The 23,229-nt window shown below is 35.5% G+C and overlaps 3 protein-coding genes across 7 annotated transcripts in view; 2 read left to right on the forward strand and 1 right to left on the reverse strand.

Annotated features, from left to right (window-relative positions):
- Positions 1–7,881, forward strand: zdhhc23b (zinc finger DHHC-type palmitoyltransferase 23b). Of its 2 annotated transcripts, XM_051882504.1 has the most exons (6): positions 1–313; positions 414–500; positions 1,497–1,674; positions 2,741–3,433; positions 5,419–5,586; positions 6,419–7,881. In XM_051882504.1, exons 3-6 carry the CDS (start codon positions 1,538–1,540, stop codon positions 6,684–6,686), a joined length of 1,266 nt encoding a protein of 421 aa, XP_051738464.1. In that variant the 5' UTR covers positions 1–313; positions 414–500; positions 1,497–1,537; the 3' UTR covers positions 6,687–7,881. The 2 variants fall into 2 exon arrangements, with proteins under 2 accessions (XP_051738464.1, XP_051738463.1); XM_051882503.1 differs by lacking the exon at positions 414–500.
- The window catches only part of ccdc191 (coiled-coil domain containing 191), a 22,837-nt gene continuing 7,347 nt past the window's right edge, over positions 7,740–23,229 (reverse strand). Inside the window, exons 1-16 of one of the 3 annotated variants that reach the window (XM_051882495.1) lie at positions 21,894–21,954; positions 20,648–20,686; positions 19,655–19,781; positions 19,401–19,559; positions 17,661–18,063; positions 16,823–16,967; positions 16,349–16,539; positions 15,906–16,149; positions 15,403–15,833; positions 13,422–13,513; positions 11,042–11,124; positions 10,867–10,968; positions 10,271–10,414; positions 9,558–9,710; positions 8,316–8,470; positions 7,740–8,116 (exon numbers count right to left, since the gene is read on the reverse strand). In XM_051882495.1, coding sequence (XP_051738455.1) covers positions 7,945–8,116; positions 8,316–8,470; positions 9,558–9,710; positions 10,271–10,414; positions 10,867–10,968; positions 11,042–11,124; positions 13,422–13,513; positions 15,403–15,833; positions 15,906–16,149; positions 16,349–16,539; positions 16,823–16,967; positions 17,661–18,063; positions 19,401–19,559; positions 19,655–19,772 — 2,592 coding nt within the window. In that variant the 5' untranslated portion in view covers positions 19,773–19,781; positions 20,648–20,686; positions 21,894–21,954 and the 3' untranslated portion in view covers positions 7,740–7,944. The other 2 variants (XM_051882494.1, XM_051882496.1) reach the window with 2 other exon arrangements.
- Positions 21,924–23,229, forward strand: part of qtrt2 (queuine tRNA-ribosyltransferase accessory subunit 2) — a 15,339-nt gene continuing 14,033 nt past the window's right edge. For both annotated transcript variants that reach the window (XM_051882505.1, XM_051882507.1), the window contains exons 1-3: positions 21,924–22,051; positions 22,342–22,586; positions 22,978–23,033. In XM_051882505.1, coding sequence (XP_051738465.1) covers positions 22,387–22,586; positions 22,978–23,033 — 256 coding nt within the window. In that variant the 5' untranslated portion in view covers positions 21,924–22,051; positions 22,342–22,386. The remainder of the gene's footprint in view (positions 22,052–22,341; positions 22,587–22,977; positions 23,034–23,229) is intronic.

The following is a 23,229-nucleotide window of genomic DNA, read 5'->3' on the forward strand; positions in this document are numbered from 1 at the left end:
TTAGTTTGCACTGACGTCAGGAAGATAAAGGCAGTCTATTCGACACTCGCATACACAGGGCGGTCAAGCGCGCGTGCTGTGCGCGGCTGCAGTTTATTTATGTTACGCGACTTCCTGGTGTTCTTCGTAGATTTGGGCTGCTTAAGTTTTTCTTGTGCAGCTCCTCGTAGACTCTTTTGAGTACAAGTAGCCTATGATGGAGCAGGGGGGTAAAAAGACTAGAACGTTCCGATACCGAAAATGAGACTGACAGCTGATGCTCACACTCACAGCACTTCCGAAAGGAACTTCTACAATATGAATGTTTTGTGCTGTAAGTACGAAACATAGCATGCCACATGTTACGTTTGACTTGTCTCTATTAGTTTATTTACGTATTATAGTGAGTACTTTTGTTGTTTGACGTGTTCTAGACGCCCAGTATGTCGTTTATCAGAACCTCATCGCTTTACATCCGACGAACTTTCCAGTCTCGTAGCTGCGCGTAAACAAAATATTGGGTAATTAAATGTGTTTATATTTAAAATCTATTCAAAATATGCTGCCAAAATCTATCCTTTCTTTCTTTCTTTCTGTCTGTCTGTCTGTCTGTATGTAATGTATGTATGTACAGCCAAGGTCATGGGTTCGATTCCCAGTGAATGCATGAAAAGATCTGTTGTATAGGTCTGCTTTGTATGCACTGTAGCTTTGGATAAAAGCGTCTGCCAAATGCATGTGTAAATGTTTATTTATTTATTTTTTGACTAATTAATGATGATGACTAATAAAAGATCATATTATGCACATACTTGTTTTGAATGTTTTCAAATTAGTGTTATTAGTATAATTTAGTGTAATTAGTTTATCATGATAAAGGCCTACTTTTATAGTTTTAAATATTTTATATTTTATTTTTATATTTTGTTTTCATTTTAATTTTAAAGTTGAAGTAATTTTGTTGTGTGGTTTGCCATTTTTATTACTTTTTTTAAACATGTTTTTTTAAACATTTTTTAAATATGCGTTTTTATTAAGTTTTAGTTCATTTATTTTGAATTATTTTAGCTTAAATTAAAACAAAAATGAGAATTGGCAATTAGATGAAAAAATAGTTTCAGTTTTATATTTTATTTTATTTCAGTTAATGTTTATTTCAAGTCATGGAAATGTTTTATTATTATTATTATTTTAGGGTTTTAGGTTTTGTTTTAGTTAATGATAATAACCTGTCTCAAATGCACAGGCCTGGATCCATTAATGATGCACCTTTAAATCAATGCTGTTCTCCCACACCATTAAACATAATGCGAACTATCTATAGAGGCCTCATATAGAAGAAATCGTCCCAGATAGTGGATCCTCAGGGATACCTTTACATAGAGGATATTCTAGGATATGTCAGATGAATGACCAATACAGTATACAGTGTATATTTTTGTCTGGCCATTAGTCTGCCATACAAGTCTAATAAATTGAGGCATGCATTCTGAAATTTAAATTTGGTTTCCTCACAGGAATGAAATCTACCCTCACCTACATTTTATAAGTTGACATCATGACGAAGAGATCCCGTCGAACACTAGATCAGGATGACCCTCTGTGCTGTTGTGAGTACATTGATCGTCATGGCGGGCGTAGTCACATGGTAGCATGTTGCTGTGACTGTGAGGACTTGGATGATGCTTGTGACAGGTGAGCGAGGGGCCACTAAAATAACACTTTGGATTCATTAATTTCTACTTAGGGTGTGTTCACACTTGCAGTTCGGTTCTTTTGTTTTGTTTGGTCCGGACCAAAAAAGAAAATGATACATCTAGTCCTGGTTCGCTTAGCGTCCACACTGCCATTTTTAACATCAGATCTAAAGATACAAAGCAAAAGGAATAAGGATATGGTCACAATCAGATTTTATGACCTATTTTTGAGACAGAACTTTCCGAACATCCAAAACAATGCTGTGTGCTGGACTAAATGCGGCTCTGTGGATTTGCTTAGAACATTGTCTATTTTTGCTCTATTTTGTGAATGAAAATAGTTCTAAGTCTAAAATGAAAGTCACCTAACATTAAGTTCTTGTTTATTGAACTGTTATTGTTATTGAACTGTTATTGAATAGCACATATATATCCTTTTATAAATATTAAAAAACAAGAACTCATACAAGGACATTTCTGCCCCATGTATCTTGAATTTTGGGGGCATTTTTATTATATTAGGTGCCATTTTTGCCCCTAGCCCTTGTTAATTTCTGTGATGGTGGGGGGCAAGGCTTTTTCTAAAAGTGCAAGCGGAGGCACCTTCTGTTGCAAGGCCCATTTCAAGTGAAATGGGTGAAACATAGCAAAGGCCGCTACTGTCTATGTATGTGTTTTCGACACCTGAACAAAATGATAATAGGCAACGTAACTTATATCATGAGAAAAAAAGCAGGTGTTTTTGAAAATTCTGTCCTTTCTAGGGTCGCATCTTGTGACATCACGTCCTGTTTTTGGTTCGTTGAGAGTGTCTTTGGTCCTAGTTGCATTCATATTTCAGTCGAAAAACACCAGAGTTCACTTGAAACCCCTGAAAATGTGGGTCTCCGTCCACTTGTTTGGTGCGCACCATGGCAGCGTTCACACTTATTCAAATGAACTGAACTCAGAGCAGTCACACCAGAGTTCATTTGAATCAAACCAAACCTGCCAAGTGTGAACACACCCTTAAAAATAGTAAAATGTGTTAAATGAAAAATATGATACAATATTTTATTTTCCAGATGGATGAAGAAGGCGCCTCAAAATCCAGACTCCATATCTCGGGTAGTCGCCACGATCAGTGATCGTCTGCGGGTGCCCTGGATATATGGTGCCCAACAAGTTGATCTATCATTGATCCCTCCTCTTATTCTGCTTCCTGTTTTTTTGCACATTGCAGCCTTGCACTACTTGCTGGGTATTTTAGTGCTAACAGCATTGCCCATCATGGTTCTTTGGTACTACTACTTCACTCATCGAAAGAAAGGACGCACTTTATTCTTCCTCAGCCTTGCCCTCTTCTCCCTCTTCTACATGTTCTACCTCTTCATCACCGAAGTCGTCCCTCGCGGTGATGTGAATCATTTTCAGTTGGGAGCTGTGATGGCGGGTGTTGCTCTTACGGTCATTTCTCTCATAATCACCAAGAGGGGGCCGGGTTACGTCAGGCCTCGTCCATCTGACACTCATAGTACAGTGACCTATCACAAGCCACCACCTGATGTAGATGCCGCCTATCTAAATGGAGAACGGCACCAGGTGGTGATAGCCAATCAAGCCAGTCCTCCTGAACAAATTAGTGAATCTGGGACAGCACAGGAGAGTGTTCAGAGGACGAATTGGTGTACAGTATGCAAAGTGGCGCGTCCCCCGAGAGCCGGACACTGCAGGATCTGTGGAGTCTGCATCCTGCGTCTGGACCATCACTGTGTCTGGTGGGTTACTTATTCAAGAGGGTCTCAGTCATTATTATCTGGGTAAATTTCATCTGCAGATAACATGTTTGGGTCATATTTCACGCAAAAATCAAAAGAAAAAAAACAAGCATAAAGAAAATAAAGCATGCAATTAGCACCATTAGTATTTTTTTGCATTGTAAAATTATTTTAAACAAAAATTTTAACACATTTTCCCCACAAGTTCTCATTATTGCAGCATGAACAAGATCTAAAAATAATATATGTAATATTATAATATATAATTTTACTTTTAAAGTATTTTGTAATTTGTACATTTAATTTAATTTTAAAATGTAGTAATTTAATTTTTCATTTATTTAGTTTGAATTTATATATATATATATATATATATACACAGTAAAACCAAAATGTATTCAGACACCTTGAACATTTCATTCATTAATACAGTTTATTCACTATAGTTTAAAAATTTTTTAATAAAATATGACAAGATCTCAGAGTTAAACTGTGTCAGAAAACATTCATCTTAATTATGTCAGATAATGCTTAATCAAAACATGGTCAGGTCAAAGTGTCTGAATAATTTTTGGTTCCAAATTTTTATCAATTTTACTGGTAGTCCACTGTGTGAAGAATTTTTGGGTATAATATGTCACAGTTTACTTAATTTTGCTATCCTCACTTACATAAATGAACTATAGTGTCCTGCACCCACTAGTAAAATATATTAAAAATGTCTAAATCATTTTTGGTTTGATTGTGTATATATATAGTGAAAATCCATCAAGAATCCTCAATTATAATTATAATCATTTTTATAATTAATAATTTTATAATTAGAAATATAAATGTAATACTAATTTTTGAGAATATTTCAATTTAATTTGTCTTTGAAAATAATGTCACAATACAAAAAAAGTTAATGGTGCTAAAATACAGTACATTATAGTGCAATATTTTTCAAGCCAATCAAATACACACATTAGCATGAGAGGGCGCTAATTAATGCTGTTTTTATTTTTTACATAATTTTTAAATTGATTATTAAAATCTTTCTGTGTACACATGAATTATTAAGAAAGCAAGAGAGAATGAGAATAAATAAAGGTGTGCGTTTGTGTGTTTGTAAAGTCAAATGTGTGTATGTGCGTGCATGGGTGGGCGTGGGGGATATGGGTGAAAAGAAATCTGATTGGATAGTTTAGTTTTGTCGCTTTTTCCACACATGAAAAATTACGTTACAGATAGCAAATGTTTAAAAACAAGCTCAAAATGTTTAAACGCTCTCTAAAACAGCTGAACTTGATTGAAACATTTGCAAAAGGCCTAAAACTATTGAGTAGGGATGGAGAAATGAAGCCTCTTAAATATTTGAAGCTTTTCTCTGAATGTTTCGGGAAAAGTTTCAGAGTGTCGAATCTTGTGACGGGTAAAATTTACAGCAGCCATAAACCTGAGTGCGTTGTTTTATCCATTAAGCACAAATGCTAGTTCTGTGCATACCCTGAGATAAAATCCTGCAGGCGCCCCTTTTGGTTACTGACCCATTTTTAATTTGCCACACATCCTTCAAGCTTCCATCATTAGTTATACTGCATGGTGAAGTCTTATCTGCATATTCTTATACTTTTATCCTACCAGAAACAAAATCCTCAGTGGAATTAAAGAGAGTGCACACAGACCAGAATTCCTGTATCAGTTGAGTTAGTTAGCTCATGTGCTATGTACTGAATACCCTCACTGATGTGATGATACAGGCAATCTCAGAATTTTCCAGCTGTCCATTTATTATATATAATGGATTAATATGCATCAAATCTGGCTTTTAGTGTCCAGCGCAGCTGTGAAGTATCTTGCTCTTCATGTAAACATATGTGTAATGGAGACAGAGTTGATCTCATCTCACCCTCTGCATTCTTCTTACTCTGTGTAACTGATATGTGTAAATGAATCTCCAGGTCTCAGTTCTGTGTCTTGTTGGTCATTTTGGTTTGTGGTAGGATCAACAGCTGTGTGGGACAAGCCAATCACCTCAGTTTCCTTCTGACGCTTGTTTTCTTTCTGCTGACGTCGCTGTACGGGATCAGTTTGGTGCTTCGCAGCGTGTGTCCCCATCAGAGTGTGATGACTGCACTGCTCTACTGTCCTGACGTCTACAAGCAGTACAGGTGTGGAGCCAACAACAAACACACAAATGCTTCTGCTGTTTTACCCTCTGTTTAAACCTTTCTATTCACCACCTCTATTGCTTCCAGTTCATTAATTATTCATGAGAAAAGATGAATTTTGTTGCCTTTCTGTTTGTGTAAACAGCTCCAAATGCACCATATCAGTATTTAGCAGAATCATTAAGGGTTAAAAGAACAAAAATCTGACTTTCTCTAACATCATCTGCTATTATTCACACAAACACATAGTCTTGTCTAACTTATGCTATTCGTAAGACAGAAGTTCTGGGCTGCAGTGCTATTTTAGTATTTTTTTTTAATATATATACTATTATAGTATTTAATATTTTGAATTAGCTTTTATTTTAGATTTTCAGTTTCATTTTAATTTTCATTCAAAGGGATAGTTCACCCAAAAATGAAAATTCTGTCATCATTTACTGTTCCAAACCTGTATAAATTTCTTTGTTCTGCTGAACACAAAGGAAGATATTTGGAAAAATGTCAGTAACCAAACAGATCTCGCCCCCCATTTACTAGCATAGTAGGAAAAATAAATACTATGGTAGTCAATGGGGGGCGAGATCTGCTTGGTTACAAACATTCTTCCAAATATCTTCCTTTATGTTCAGCAGAACAAAGAAATGTATACAGGTTTGGAACAACTTGAGGGTGAGTAAATGATGACAGAATTTTCATTTTTGGGTGAACTATCCCTTTAAGTTTTAGTAATTTTATGTGCTTGTCTTTTTTTATTAGTTTTTTTTTATAATTCTATTTAATATAACATGTTAATAATCAACCCTTCTGTCTTCATCTTTCTGTTGGTCAGTTCTGCTCTGTGTTTCACCTGTGCCTGGTACAGCAGTATCGTGACAGGAGGTTTGCTGCACCTGCTGATCTTACAGCTTATCAACGTCAGCTTCAACGTGACCGAACGCGAGGCACGCCTGGCTCTGAGAGAGAAAACCGGTCGCAGCCGTCTCTGGGGTCTCATCGTCGACACTGGTGTTTACTCCCGAGGTTTCCGTAGTAATTGGACTGAATTCTTGACCATGAGCAAGGAGTCATCAAACCATAAACCATCAGATCTGGTGTAGACACTAAACTGGCAGTGTCTGCTGATGGAAAGGTCTGACTTTAAAGTGAATTATCACTCATACACTACAGTGAAGTATAATGTTGTGCTACTTAATGCCTTCAACATCCATTCCGGAGTCAGTTTTATGGCTCCAAACATTGCGGTCAAGGCCTCATCAAGAGTCAGTTGAATGTTGTGGATCAGTAGATGGCAGTGTTGTAGTATATTGCATCTCTACCAGTGTAATTCAACATCGAGTGCATCATTACTCAGGATGATTTGCGGTGGATAGTGATTACACATGACTTGACATAGATATTATGTTCTCCCTACATACTAATAAAAATTCATTAGAAATAGTAAATAAGAATTAATACATTAATTTTGTATACTTTTTAGTCATTTCACTCAGAAGGAGCCATTTATAGCTACAGTTTTTACATTCATAATAAGGTTTCATTTGTTAATTTCAACATTTACTAATACAATTTTAAAATCAAAAGTTATCTGTATCTGTTAACATTAGTTAATGCACTGTGAACTAGCATGGACAAACAATAAACAAATGTATTTTTATTAACAAACATTAATAAAGATGAATAAATGCTGTAAAATATATATTGTTCATTGTTAGTTCATGTTAGCTAATGTATTAACTAATGTTAACAAATGAGACCTTATTGTAAAGTGTTACCACGAATGTGTATTTCTGGTTTACATTCACTGCTAGTTTGATCAATTATGGATTGAACTGTCTAATATTTGTTCTTTCAACTCCAAAGTGTGTCTTATATGTGAAAGCACATTCAACATCAAACTATATTTAGTGCCTTTTGGGACATCAGATGTGATGCAACAGCACACAGCTTTAAAACTCATCTCAGTATGAATGTTTTATGTTGAGCTTCATGTTTGTTGTTTGGGGTCTTTGTGTGTGTGTTTTCTTTTCATATGCTTCAATTAGGGATAAATCTATGCTGCTTACCATCCAGCTCCATTTCAGTGTTTTTGAATCAAAGTTGGTTTCCTTCCATTAAATGCCTTTTGAGCACAGAAGCAGATAATGAAACGCTTCAAAATCCGGATGTTTATTTGTCTCATGTGAGATGGTTTATAATGTAATGCATTTAATTCTACAAGTTGTTCAATTAAACTGTACCATGGAAAAATAAACAAGCGTAAAAAGATTAAACGCGGCGGCTCATCAAGCTGCAGATGTTGTCAATGTCATTAATGATGTCATGTAAAGCTTGGTAGCTGCAGCCTGTGTTTGCTGGTTAAAGAGGATTTACGGAGCGCCACAGGGAGTCTATAGGGGAGGCGCGGAAGTCAGGCAAAATCTCCGCCACTTTCCGTCTGAGTTCATCTCTACGTGCCTCTCTTTCTTTCTCCTCTCGCAAGACAACAGGAAGACGCCTCCAGCCAGCAAAACACTTCTTGACAGCTCTCCTACATAGTTCAGAGTACCAAAGTCAGAGCAAACTTGCTTTTATTTTTCTAAATACTGCAAATACTAAATAATCCAAACAAATTCTTTCTACTACACAAGTTCATCTTTAGATTTGGTCTTATGGTGCAGTAAAACTGTCACATTCACACTAACACGATATTAAAGATGAGGTAAAGAGAGAAGGGGACATGTATTGACCTGCTGTGGTGCTCCTCTGCCCGCTGCTCATTGTCCCAGGCTGTTATTCGCTCCTCTGTAGCGTGATCTAGCAGTGCCGTGAACACCTTCCTCTGGGTGTTTATCTTGTGGAACCGCTCGGCTCGTGCTTCCAGTATACAGCGCAGATCTTTTAACTGGCAAGTATTAAAATGAAAGGTAGAAAATTGCTCATACTTAAGGATAGGGGTTTATTAATATCACTAACCCTAAATATTAAACTTAGGCACATAAATTAGCAGTGAGCTCTTTTGGGCTGGGCCAGTAAGAATCTACCCAGATAACCTTGGCAGTGGGTTTTGGGGATAACTTCAGAAAATGTAAAGATAATATATATATATAATAGTACATTTAATTTTTATGTATTAATTTATTAATATTAATCTAATTTTCTTTTATTAAAAATAATACAATAATTTTTGATGTCTATAAAGAAATATATATATTTAAATATATAAATATATATTTACTTTTTTAAACAAACATATTAATATTAAAACAATGAATAAGTTATAAATATATATTAAATTTATTATAAATTCATTATTTATTAAGACCACAATACATTTTTTTATAGAAATTAAAATCTCAAATTTTAATTGAATTTATAAACAATAAAAATTATTTATTTATGTCTATATATTTACATTTATATATATATTTATATGTCTGTATATTTACTTATATTAAATAAGATAAAACTATTTTTAAACAAACAATATTAAAATAAAAAAAAATAAAAAAAATTATAAATAATAAATATTTATTTAATTTATTATACATTTATTAAAATATACATTTATAAAGACACATACTGTACCAAATTTCTTTTTAAGAAGTCTCAAAAATGTAATTTATTATAAACAATACAATTATTTATTTATACGTCTTTAAACAAATATATATCTGTATATTTGCTAAGGCTTTTTTAAAATAAACAATTAAATATTAATATTAAGACTGAATAAATAATAAATATGACGTATTAAAAATTAATTAAATTATTTATTTATAATAAATCGATAAGACTATTTTTAAACAAGCGAACGAATATTAATAGTAAAATAATAAATAAATAATTATTTATTATAAATGTATTTATTTATTTATAATAAGTCGATAAGACACCTTGTGTCTATACCAAATGTCATCATAGACATTAGGTTGTCTCAAAACCTGAAGCTTTTCTAATCATTCACAGGTAATGCGTGTGAAGCGTTTTACCCTTTTCCAGCTACACACAGCCCTCTGAAGCAGGATCCGGTGATACAGCTGGTTGGCACTGGCCTCTCTCTCTGCGTGGGCCTCATCCACAGACTGCCGCCAAGAGCAGAAGCAGCTTCTCTGCAGAGCCAGAGTGCAATGATCCACCGCTCTCTGGAGGAGACCGAAAAAAAGGCAAAAGCACCCAAACATAAATAACTGTCAGCTTTAATTAACAGTGTCATCATCTCATGCACTGGTTTATATGGATCGCAAACTTTCCCTGCTGACTTCCTGTAAAGATATAGAGGCACATGCAACTAATTGGACCTTGAGGTTTCTGCTCTCATGTATGTGGATCAATATCTAAACAACAATGCAAAGTCTGAATCCAGAGTCTGTTTCTCTCTTTGTGTCTCTGTCCTTGTCAATCTCTCCCTCTCAGTCACTCCATCCTACATCTCAGATATCCACTCTCTGTTAATTTATTTTGAAAACAGGTGGTTAGCCAGGTGGAAACGCAACAGTATACTGTAAACATCATTAAAATTTGGGGAATGGACCAAGAGTTAATGCAAAGCAACAGCTGGTCTTCCTGTCTGTGTGTGAGCGGCCCATAACTCTTTTGATGAATAATTGAGTATGCGAGTGTTTGTCTGGAAAGCAAGCAAATGGCCTGCATTGTTACTGTAGGGCATGAATGTGTGTGTGTGTGTGTTTGCAGCACCGCTGACCTGTGTGTTGACATGGCTTTGCTCCAGCAGGCATTTCCATGGTGCCAGGCCTCGGTGCAGTAACAGGGTTCTGAGGTAGTGCTGGGCCGCCCGCTTTGACAGTTCCTGTTCCCGTTCTGCTCTCTTCTGCTTCTCAAGCTCCCTCTAAGTTCACATAAACAGACACGGTTCCTTAAAACTTATAAACCGAAAGCTATGTGCATAAACATTATGAATAAATTATCCATTTTTAACATTTTCTTGTTGCACTTGCTTATGCAAAACTCGTTGGCTATATGCTGTTGCCGAGTTATTTTGAATGGTTTTTAGCATACTGCTAATCAGTTGCTGGGGCGTTCCAGGTGGTTGCACTCTGGCATTCTGGTCCCTAGATAAGGCTTGGGATATTTTTCACCCATTTCATTATCCTAAAAAGCTGACAATCATCCGAATGAGCTGAAATAGTGAAATATTTCACTGAAAAGTGAAAACACACCTCTCCTTAACAAGCCGCATGATTTGAGGTATCAGCTGCCAGTTAAATAATAGCCACTAATAATAACATAATCTAATTATGTAAAGCCTATAAATCCATGGTAATGTGTTTCGCCACAGACCTTCCTCTGCTGCCTTTTCTCTTCCTTCTTCCTCTCTACCTCCTTTTGTTTCTCTTCTTCCTCAGCTCTGAGCCTTTCCTCCTCAGCTGCCTTCATTTGAGCCTAAAGAACAAAAAAGGAGAGGTTTGTGTCATCATATTTACTTATGTCTATCCTTCAAGAGAGCATGTCTTACCAGTTTCTCCTCCTGCTTCTGTCTCCTCTGCTCCTCAATCTCTCTCCGGCGCTCGGCGCGCTGGCGTGCTCGTTCCTCCATGGCTGAAAGAAACATAAAAAAGAAAAGTGAGAGACACTGTTGGGGGGAGACAGAGACATCAGTTAAGGGCGAGATTAAAGGGTCACTGTGAAGTTCTGCTGTATGTTCTTCTGATCTTATGGTTCTTTGGTACAAGACAAGTTTGTGTTTGTGTTGCTTGCATTTGTATTCATGGCAGCATTCCATGTCATACCACCCGACTGTTTTTGCTCAAAATCCCATCATTTGTAGTGTCAATTAAGTCATGTATTGCAACCGGGATCAGAAATTAACCAGGACTTGAAGCAAAAATGCCAACAAAAGTGACAAAAATGTTCTGGATATTTAAAAAATGGGGGAAAATTACCCCTGTAGCATATCCCGCTTTTTTTTCTGTTTTTTGATTACATAATATTCTATGCTGTCATGAAGAGTTAACTAGTTATCAGTTTACTTCCTCTGTAGACATTGTGTAGCTAATATACAGGGTTTTTTTTATTTTTAATTTTTTTTTTTTTTATGGGGAAAAATATGAAATCAGTTCTGAGCTCACCAATGTCAAGCTCACCAGAATGAGAAAATTACAACATTAAATTTAAACAATTGTATTTAATAAAAATAGACTTATCTTATTAATTTTTAATAATTGCTAAATTATTTTATTATTAATTTAAAAATATCTCATATGCAGTGTTTTTATGGGGGGAAATGTAGATAAGTTTTGAAAATACAAGCTCACCAATGTAAAGCTCACCTAAATGAAAAAATGACAAAATTAAATAAAAATGACAAAATTAAATAAAAATAAAAAAATTCAATAAAATCAGACATTTCTTATTAATTTTAATAACTTATAAATTAATTAATTATTTTAATATTAATTTACAAATAGTTAATATGCAGTGTTTTTATGGAGAAAAATACAAGCTCACCAATGTGAAGCTTATCTGAATGAGAAAATTATTAAATTAATTTAAAGGTGCAGTGTGTACATTTTAGGAGGATCTATTGACAGAAATGCAATATAATATACATAACTATGTTTTCAGTGGTGCATAAAGACCTTACACAATGAACCGTTATGTTTTTATTTTTTTAGAATGAGCCATTTCTGTCTACAGACACCGCGGGTCTCCTTACATGTTAAGTCGCCATTTTGCACCAGCATGTTTCTACAGTAGCCCTAAACGGACAAACTGCTCTACAGAGTGCGTTTCGCCACTATGTTGTTGTTGTTCTTCTTCGTTGGTGTTTTTAGAGGCAGCTTGCATCGTCACTACGTTGAATACGCACGAAGAAGTAGTAGTAGTAGTAGTAGTAGTAGTAGTAGGAGTCGTCTGATTTATTAGAAGCAGAGACCATTCTTTGTTAGAAGAAAAAAGAAACCTCATTGCTTGACTGGCTACTCTCTGCTGTCTCAGACGACGACATCTCTGTCCTGTGTCGGCCACCATAGCTTCTCTATGTGCTTTGAAAGGAAGGGGTGAGCGGTGGACTGAGCAATTAGCAACCTCACCGCTAGATGCTGCTAAAATTTACACACTGGACCTTTAAGAAAATTATATTCAATAAAAATATTTTTCTTATTAATTTTTAAAAATTAAAAAATATGTTTTAAATCTAAGGAATGATATTCAATAAAATGGGCTAAAATAATTTATAAATAATTTATTTTATTACAAATAAATATATATATATTAATTTAAGTGTAGGAGTTGGAAAAACACTAGGTTACACAATCACTATGTACAACAGTCTGTGATTGCAATATGAGGCCTTGCGTTTTGTGAGGAAAAGTTTGTATCAGATTTGAGCAGGGCAATAGCTTGTCAGTGTTTCACTTTCAAAACCTCATCTCATCGTGCCAAGGCCACGACAGTCCACCTCGCAGATTGAGCGATAATATCATAAATGGTGGATGTTGCTGTAGAGTCGATAGGGTCTCTTACTCAGCAGGATGTTGAGTTGTGGAGGCTGTTAACAACCTCCCGCTGAGAGACGCAGACATGTGCACCAACTCCCTCAGATTCTCGAACAACCCTGATTATTGAACAAATATGACTTTGCATTCATCAATAATGAAACTCAAGGTTTTATCACATGGAGTAGCTATTGTGCGGTTTTGGTATTGTTCTAGGCTTGCATAGTTTTCGCACAAGTGGATTATGAGTGTATAGCGATTATGTGCATCTGTATTCAATGCATTTAGTATCAGAGAGGATTTAAATCTAGGGCATAGCCATGAAATTCATTTTCCACGCTTGGAACCACCATAGTGACAGTTTTTCCAACTGCTTGATTGTGTATGTGTATGACTGACCTTGTACTGTAGGATGGGGAAGTGCTGAACGATGCAGAGATGATTTTTGGTCGGTGTGGCTGCTGGCGTTATCCCCTGAGGCACTCTTTGTTCTAGGATTGTAAGGAGCATGAATATCTTTGTGATATTGTGACTAATAACAAATATTCTGTCTCCCCCACACACACACACAGACAAAGATACAGACACACACAGGCCCCCCCACCCCCACCCCCACCCCCACACACACACGGATAGAACAGCAGTGGGAAGTGACCCATTGGTGAAATCTAGAGGGATTACATTGAGCACTTGAATATTACATTTTGATCCACTCTGGTGCCTAAGGTGACAGATTTCTTACAGTATTTATTCTGTTCTATCCATGCAAATATGTCAAGAAAGGTCAGCATCATATTTCACCCCAAAATAAAAAAAAAGAAAGAAAATAAGGTATTATATTTCACACAAATATAATGGATCCTATTTTAATATTTTTTGCATTATGACATTATTTTCATGTCAGTTAAGCACATTTAAACCAAATTCATCAATAGTTATTAGTTTGGGGTTGGTAAGACTTTAATATTTTTGAAAGTATCTTATGCTCACCAAGACTGCACATATTTGATCAAAAATACAGTGAAAATATTGTGAAATATCATTATAATTAAAAATAACTTATTTTAAAATGTAATTTATTCCTGTGATGTCAAAGCTGAATTTTCAGCATCATTACTCCAGTCTTCAGTGTCACATGATTCTTCAGAAATCATTCTAATATGCTGATTTACTGCTCAAGAAACATTCTTATTATTATCAATACTGAAAACGAATGTGATGCTTAATATTTTTGTGGAAACGTTTACACATTTTCTTTAGGATTCTTTGACGAATAGAAAGTTTAAAACAACAGCATTTATTTGAAATAAATTTTTTTTTGTAACATTATAAAAAAGCCTTTACTGCCACTTTATCAATTTAATGTGTCATTGCTGAAGAAAAGCATTAATTTCTATTAATTAAAAAAAAAAAAAAATCTTACTGACCCCAACCTATTGGACGGTAGTGTATTATATGTAATAATATATTTATACATTAATATACTAAAATTATATTAAATCAGGGCCGTAACCACCATAGGCATTGAGGGGGACAAGTCCCCCCAATAATTGGAAATGGCCAAATTGCTCCCCCCCATTACACACCGCTCTGTTTGTTGTTATGATGCCAGATTGTTTAAAAAGTTACATTTTTAGGCTGGTCTGCTTCAGCAGTGTAACAGCGCTCATCAATGTCAAAATGATGGCCAATCAGATCAAAGAAGATGGGGCTTACTATTAACTGAGGACGAGTGTGAATCTCAACACAACGCTTTTAGTTTTTACAGTGAAAGGGTCCGTGCGTGGTAAGATATAAGTATCTGAAAATGTAATATTTGACAGCTGTTTTATGATGGATCTGTTTAACGACCCACAGTAACATACAGTGATGCAAACTACTCAACTTTTTTTATGGAATAAATGATGTCATTTATAACTAAATGTGATGAGATGAGACATTTTTTTTTTTACATTTTTAACATATTAAACATACAAACAAGAGTGAATGTGTGCATATTTTTAAATAAAATATTATTTGCAAAGAGTTTAATTGGATTACTTCACAACCTAGAACTTCTTTTACCGTTCTTCTTTCTTCTTTATTCCCTTAAATCCCTTTTAATCCTTTAATTATTTAATTTCTTTAAATAAAAATACCCCAAAACATGGTTACAGCCTTGATTTAAATTGTAACATACATTTGTAAATTATAACTGTAAGTGTAGAAAATAATAGTGTTTGCTAATTTTAATAAATTCATAATTTTTTCTTTGTAGTTTATTATTTAATTTATTAAATTACAATTATTATGAATAAAAATGGGGGAGGGAGGGCTGATTGCCTTTATGCAAAAAAAAAATATTTTGATATTTGGAATATGCTACACACATATAAGGTACCTTAGTGTTTCTGCACTTCCTCTTGCAGTATTTGTGTTGGGTTTAGGTGGACAGCATGTGCTTATAGCTCCAGGAGGACCTGTTGCTAACAATGCCGATTTCTCTGCCTCGTGTCTCAGTTCTAGAATGTTCTGTCTCTCTTGCAGTTGCTGAATCTGCTCCTGTTGCTCTTTCAGAAGGCGCCTCTGCTCTGCTACAGTTTGCTGCAGGGCCACATGGCCATGTTTGAACTGTCCACCGCCATGCTCTGCACTTCCACTTCGGGTGGTCTGCTGCTGTTGCCCCTGACGGGCCCGTCGTAGCTCAGCCGATGAGAGAGCGGCATGACGACGCGTTACCTGCCAGGCTTGGGTTGGCGGGGCCTCTGAACGGCCTGTGCTTTTATTGGCTTGTACAGTGTGTGAACTGCTTTCTGGAGCCGCTGGCACCTCCTGTGGTGGGATGAAGAGAGTTTGTGGAATAGTTTCATCAGAATAGAAAAATATTACAGTGCATGTCCTCACCTGATGGCTGATGTGTTCTGTAAGACTGAGTGTTTCAGGTGGGTTGGTAATTTGTGGAGATTTTTCTGCCCCTAGTTTCCCAGAAGCAGCCGCACTGATCAAGGCAGCCATTTTACGTCGGGTTTCTTCTTGTTGTTGGAGAAGCTCCTTGCGATGACGTTCCACCTGACACCACACACGCCACTCACTGAGGCAGCGCCTCAAAAGCCTCCTGCGGTCACTCTCCACCGCCTGCTGACAGCGCCTGTGGGAATGACAGATATGACTTAAAACCTGACTGCCAATGCTGCCAAGATGAATGAACACTTTTAATTAGCCTTTAATTAAGCAATTAACATGCTCTTTTAGTCTAATCGTTTAGTTAAAGAGCATTTGCCTTCTTTCAAATGTTTATCAAGCCCTATGTTCACAGTTACAGGCTTTTATAAATTGAGTTCTCCTGCCTGTGCTCCTGTCTGAGCTCTTCTTCAGTCTTTTCAGCCTCTTTCTCCTCTCTTCTGGCCCAAACAAGAGCCCGCCATGCCCGCCATGCCCTAAGCTGCCTCCTCCAATCACACAGCGCCGCTGCCTTGCCCATGCGTACCCTCCTCTCCATTATCACAGAGTACCATGCTGTAAAATGCCTGTGAATGCACTAAAACATATATGCAACCAATCAAAAAACGGTTGCACTTTATTTTACAGTACGTGCACTTACTTGCACTTACAGTGTACTTATAAAGTAGTGGGCAATACAAGGTAAGTACACGGGTTAAGGTTAGATTTATGGGTAGGTTCAGTAGCTAGTTATTACCTAGTTATTATAATTACTATAATAAGTAAATAGTATGTCAATGTGGAATAGAACTGTAAAATAAAGTGCTACCCAAAAAAGTATTCATTGCATACAATATAATTAAACTGTAATATCTTCTAACCTGCAAATTGAGAAGGTGAACTTTGGCTTCCAGGTTCTTCAGCTTAAGTTGAAGGTCTTTGTTCTGTTTCTTCTGTGTGGAATTATAACATTTTGGAATGACGGAGCTCTTAGTGGCCCTTTGTTTCTGAAGCTTTTCCCTCTCCCTGTATAAGATTGAAATTAAAATGTCATGCAATCATCTTTTCAAAAATTTAAATGCCATTTAAATTGGAAAATGATATACAGTGGCCCCAAAAAGTGTCTGGACACTTAAAACGCACTTAAAAATGTATTCATGTCATTTCATTAGTGACATTTATTTTAAAAAAATAGGACAAACACACTCTTCAAGAAAAAACATCAAAAATATTTCACAAAAATATGTTAGGTTTTAAACTATAATACTGCACTTTAATTGCAGACAAATGTATTTAGACTCTTTCTGGTTAGCTTCAAATTCTGAGGGGCTCCAAGCGGTGAGAAATATAGAAATTTATCCTCATTAAATGTACGACCAGATCCTTCTAACTAGGATACTTTTAACCAACGGCCTTGTCCTAAAACCGCAATTGAGAAAAATACCAAGTTAAATAACCATGCATATATTATAGAACAACTGCAGTGAATATACTGGGACATTTGTGCCCCTTGGTCCTTTGTACAGGCCCTGGTATGAAGGGGAACTGACTTCATACAACCACTAAAAATCACCTTGAGCAGTAAAGATGAGAAGTGAAGTTAGTTGTGAGAAAAGGTTTAGCACCATTAGTCTGCAGATGCCACTTTGTTTGATATTTTGACATTTATACATTTTTAATGCTGGCTCGAGTGTCCAAATACATTTGTGATTGTCGTACATGTTTCGTGCAAGCTGCTCCACACTCCTCTTCTCCTCCATCTCTCTACGCAAGCGAATCATCTCCTGCTGTATCAGTTCTTCCTGTCTGCGTGCCTGCTGTCTCTTCTTTCTCTGCTTCTCCTGTTCCAGTTGCCACGCTTCCTCTCGTGCCTCCCTTAGCGTCTCTTTCTCTTTACGCAGTTTGTCAAGCTCTGCATCTCTGCGCATGCGGTTCTCCTTTACCTGCTTGTGACGCACCTCCATAGTGATGCTAGGGTCCCTCCATTTCTTCTTACTCAGGTCAGAGTCTACTTTGAGGTTCTCCAGTATTCCAAAGTCCAACACCTCGGTTTCCATCAGGTCCTGGAGGAAATTGTGCACTACAGAGTTGTCCTCTTCCTGCTCTAGGTGAAAGTACATGTCTAAAAAACAAAAAGAGAAACTTCAGTTTAGTATTAAATTATTATTAACTATGAAAAAATTGTTTTCTGTAATTGAAATAAAACTGAAATAAAATACAAATTTTAGATGCAAAACTTAAACTCAAAATACGTAAATGAAAATTAGAAATGTTACTAAAATTGCTAAAACTGAAATAAAAAGCAAATTACAGCTATATATATATATATATACAGTATGTATATATACTGTATATACGGGTCATTGACGAATAAGGTTTTTAAAAAACAATGGAGATATGATTAATTTTGAAGATTTATGAAGTGTTAACAATGAGATTATGTGGTTTTTATAATCAATTAACACTGCTTTTGTCATTTTTTACAATATGGACAAAATTTGTCACCAGAAAAGTCATTCAGTTTAACCAAAATTTCGGTTTTACCGAATGACACTTTTGGCTATACCGAATGATGATATTTTCAAACAATGCTAACAGGCTGATATCTAGCTATCTAACAAAGGGACAATCAAACATTTTATATTTAGTACAAGTTTTTAAAATATTACAACATTTTCCATGTTTTATAGCGGTTGTACCGAATGACCTGATGTTTCGGGACATGCGTATGAGCGAGTGAAACGAGAATTTTTCAAATAGTTAAAAGAGAGTTAGTTACTTTGCTTCATGACCATGTGTCTGAATGATGCCACATCCTGTCACATGATACTGACCACATGACTTGATCCAAAATGGTCCCTTTATATTGGTTACTCCAAATGACATAAATGAATTCATTTTTCAGGACATTCTTTCTCATAACAAAGCAACGACTTCTACACATAATTTTAATACTATTTTGCACTATGTTGATATATGATGTTATAAAATCATACCAGAATAAAAATATACATTTATTACATTTTTAAATATTTTAAACACAAATGAAATGGCTGTATTGGCCTTTGGAAGGTTAAACCGAATGACCTTTTGACACTTCAGAATGTAGTAAAATATAACTAAAACCTTTGGGATTCAATAAAAGAGATCTAGTTGTACTACCTTACGTACTTTGGATGTCATATCTTTGTTTTTTTATTATTATTAAGGTCTCTGGACAAAAAAATGACCCGTCACGTCATTGACCCATATACTGTATATATATAAATATATAATAAAAATGACAAAAGAACCTAAGAAATTTCTGAAAACTGAAAATATAAAAAAAAAGCCAATTCACATTTTTAATAAATACTATAGTAGTAAATAACTAATACTAATATAACACTGGTTTAGATTTCATGGGATCTTTAAGGTAAACTTAAAGGAAAACTAGCCAGGTAATTTGTTCATTTGTACCATCAAAGTTATTATAACTAGGTTGTTTGGCCTTAACAAGTTGTTTGGATTCTGAGTCATCCTTTTTACTGGAACTCATCTCCTCTTCCTCCTCGTCATCATCCATTTCAAGCTCCAGACGTAACTTCTGGTTCATCCATTCACTTAGAATAGACTGAGCTGTGGAATACAAGAATAAGGACACATCAGTATGGTTCTGATTTTAAAAATCTGCATATGCATTAAGTGCTGAATATTAATTAGTTCAAGACTACCTTCACTGTACGCATCATCATGATCCTGTAGCTGTTCAACGCTCTGCAGTGCCATACTTTTACCACCATGTGGTTTCTTCATGGAAAACACCTCAGCTACAGCGAACTCTGAAGCCATCTCCACCCTCTGAGGAGAAACAGAAATTTTAATTAGGAAAATATATATATATATATATATATATATATATATACACAGACACTTCATTTCTTGTGAAAAAGAAGTACACTTTAGCATACTTTAAAAAAAAGAGAGTACTTATTACAAAAATAATATACTATAAGTCACCATAATCTTTAATCCAATTAACTTCCTCTCCCTCTTGCAGCGACATATCTTCTCTTCTCTGATGACGTTTTTACTGGCATGAGGGCGGAATCATGAGATCGCAACAATAGCAAAGGACAACAATGCTTTCGGACACTTTCAGAATGTTCATTGCAATTAAACAAAAATATTACAGTGTGCGCTTTTAAAGTGTACTTAGGTATGTTAATAAATATAGTCATGAAAGTGCATCCTATTTAAGTACATTTAAAGGGATAGTTCTGTCATTTATTCACCCTCAAGTTGTTCCAAACTTATATGAATTTCTTTCTTCTGCTGAACACAAAAGAAGATATTTTTAAGAATGTCGGTAACCAAACAGTTGATGGGCCCCATTGACTTTCATAGTATTGGGGAAAAAAAGTCAGTGGGGCCCATCGACTGTTTGGTTAACCATATTCTTCAAAATATGTTCTTTTGTGCTCAGCAGAAGAAAGAAACTCATACAGGCTTGGAGCAACTTGAGGATGAGTACTAGTAAATGATGACAGAATCTTTATTTTTGGGTGAACAATGCATTTAAGTGATTACTTCCTTAATATTATATTATCTGCAAGTACACTATAAGTCCACATTGAAAATAATTAAGCACACTTCTTTTTCACAAGGGATGACATACACATTATTTTTTCGCATGACATGTATTCAGATGTTTGAAATGTACTTACCTTCACCCACTGTTTTATGTCATTCTCATTCAGCTGCACCTGCAATATGAGATATGAATTCAGCTCTGCCCATTGCTTCAATTCAAAAATAGACTGAGTCATCTAAAATGTATTACTGGCTTCTCTACAGTCATAAGCTGATAACTGAATTTAAAGCAAGAGGTCTCCAGCCTTGTTGATGCCTGAAGTTGACATAAATTGAATATTTTGTCACACTGGCCTGACACATCTAATCCCTGACTAAATATGTCGTCTCACCTTAAACTGGCTCTATTGCAGGTTTGCATTGCACATTTGAGCTAAATTCTTCTGCTGAGTCACAAATCCATTCATTCATTATTAATAACCAATGTGCATGACCAAAGCTAACCCGAGTGTGACATTTATTTAGATTAATACCTCTGGCTGAATATTGTAAAAAGGGAAACACCACTACGAAGATAAATATGTGAAGAACTGAGTGAGCAAAAATGAAGCGGGTTTTACTCGCCTTATTACTGCCTGGTGTTTTAGTCTTTGTTGTTTTCCAACGAAAAATATCCGGTCTGTGTATGGGAGATGCCATGGTCGCTTGTACATGGGCATGCATTTGGATTGTAAGATAATATAATATATTTTCACATGTTTGCAAAGTATATATAGCAGCAATTTACAGTATGGGTTATACAAAATTTAGCTTCATCAAAACATGTACTTCAGTCAGAAACTTTTCACGCAGCAATGGAATTGTGGGATTTGTAGTTTGCGCAAAGTGACGTAGCATGAGTTGGTGCCTAAAAAGAACTACTTATCCCAACAAGAACTGATTAGGCCTGAAGCGTCTACTTTGAAACCATGGAAACAGTTGTTACGTCAGTTACCATACACATGAATGAAGCAACTTCGGCCAAATAAAGTAGCGTATTTAAATATTATACGTTCATCTTAATTACAACGTGTTTATATAATACAAATAAGATTTTATCTTTTATAAAAAAAAATAACATATTAATGAAGCTGCTTATATGTACACAATAATACATTTGATTTATTTTTATTTTTATTTATTTAGTTAACGTTTGTTTTCAAGCAACTAAAATGTGTGTTTTTAATGATTTTATTTTAGCTTTAGTTAACTATAATAACCCTGATCTGAATGCGTTCTGTTTTACGAGCTCTCTTTCAGGACTTAAGCAGAGAATACAATAAACAATATGCAAAAGAAACCCTTAATAAAATAATTAAATTGATCAAATAAATAAATTACCCATCCAATTATGCAGTCACATGAAATGAACAGCTCTCTGCCGTAGAAATGTTATGACGTCGTAAATGTGAGACGCAAGTCAAAGCGCTACGGAATATTTCTGCGACTTGCAGTTCTTCTCACATGTTCTGCTTTCTGAAGCAGCTAAGAGCAAATTGGTAAGCTTGAGAAGCTGTTACAGCGTTTTAGTAATTGTCGCATATGACATTTTTAATATTCACTGCTAACAAGTTATTGCGGCGTACTGTACTCGCTGTGTAGTGAACTTGCTTGATTTTATATTGGAAATTACATTCAAGTATGAAAACTAGACAGTAATGTCTAATATATTTCATTCATATGTTCATATTTGCATGTTAAGCACTGTATCCCTCTGAAAAATGAGAGAATAACGAGGTTGAACGTATTGTTTCTGCAGTTGATGAGCTGTCCTTTCCTCTCTCTCTAGATCTGAGAAACCTCCACATTAGGAAACTACAGCTCCACAAGTAGGATGAAACTGGAACTGTCACGAGTGGTACAGGGATGTCGCCTGGGGGTTTTGACTGGACTGGGAAAATCAGGGCAGCACTCACTAGAGTTGCCCGGCTGTCTCCTGTACACTCGCTGTGCAACTGTTCCCCATCTGACCCAGGACACATTACACACTTTAAGCGACCTGCCATCAGTCACACAAGTGTCTGTGGATAGCCTGTAAGATTGTAGTTATACATTCAAGGTCAGGGATTCACTGAATATTTGGCAAATAGATTTCTTTTCAGCCAAACATATGGATCTGTAAAATGGCATATTTTGCTGACAGATCTGGGTTCGGTTCACAACATTTGATGTTGTGACAACTTGAATCTTCACAGTGGATGGAAGACTATGAGAGTAATGATTTATTTTTCTTGCCATCTGTAAAGCAACCTTGAGTTTCTGAAAACCGTTATGTGATTTTAAAAAAGAAATATTATTGTTGAATTATTGTATGGATGAATCTAGCTTTAAGTTCTGCAAATATTTTTTCACATATTGAAACGGTGTGATTTGTTCTCTGAAAATTTTCTGTAGTTTCAGTTTTTCAGTACTTTTTCTTTTTCAGTGCAGAGCATCAAGAGGTTCTGGAGGAATTCAAAGAGGGTGTCAGAAAGTTTGCAGGTAAGTAGTTCACTCTTTTACTAACTTTTTTGTTATTCGCTTTCTCTTGGTTTAAAAGATGGTAGGTTGTATGGAAGCTTGTTTTTGCCACATGATAAAAAAAATAAAAAAGATAATTGTGACTTTATCTGACAATTCTGACATTATTTCTCATAATTGCAAGTTTATATCTCACAATTTGGTCTTTTTTTCTCAA

This window comes from Ctenopharyngodon idella, chromosome 23 (assembly GCF_019924925.1).
Source record: "Ctenopharyngodon idella isolate HZGC_01 chromosome 23, HZGC01, whole genome shotgun sequence".
NCBI lineage: Eukaryota > Metazoa > Chordata > Actinopteri > Cypriniformes > Xenocyprididae > Ctenopharyngodon > Ctenopharyngodon idella.

Excerpts from the sequence above, each read along its gene's own strand:
- zdhhc23b (XM_051882504.1), top strand. The coding sequence starts at position 1,538 with ATGACGAAGAGATCCCGTCGAACACTAGATCAGGATGACCCTCTGTGC. Across the intron at positions 1,675-2,740 it reads TTGGATGATGCTTGTGACAG|ATGGATGAAGAAGGCGCCTC; the intron begins GTGAGCGAGGGG and ends TTTATTTTCCAG. Across the intron at positions 3,434-5,418 it reads CTGGACCATCACTGTGTCTG|GATCAACAGCTGTGTGGGAC; the intron begins GTGGGTTACTTA and ends GGTTTGTGGTAG.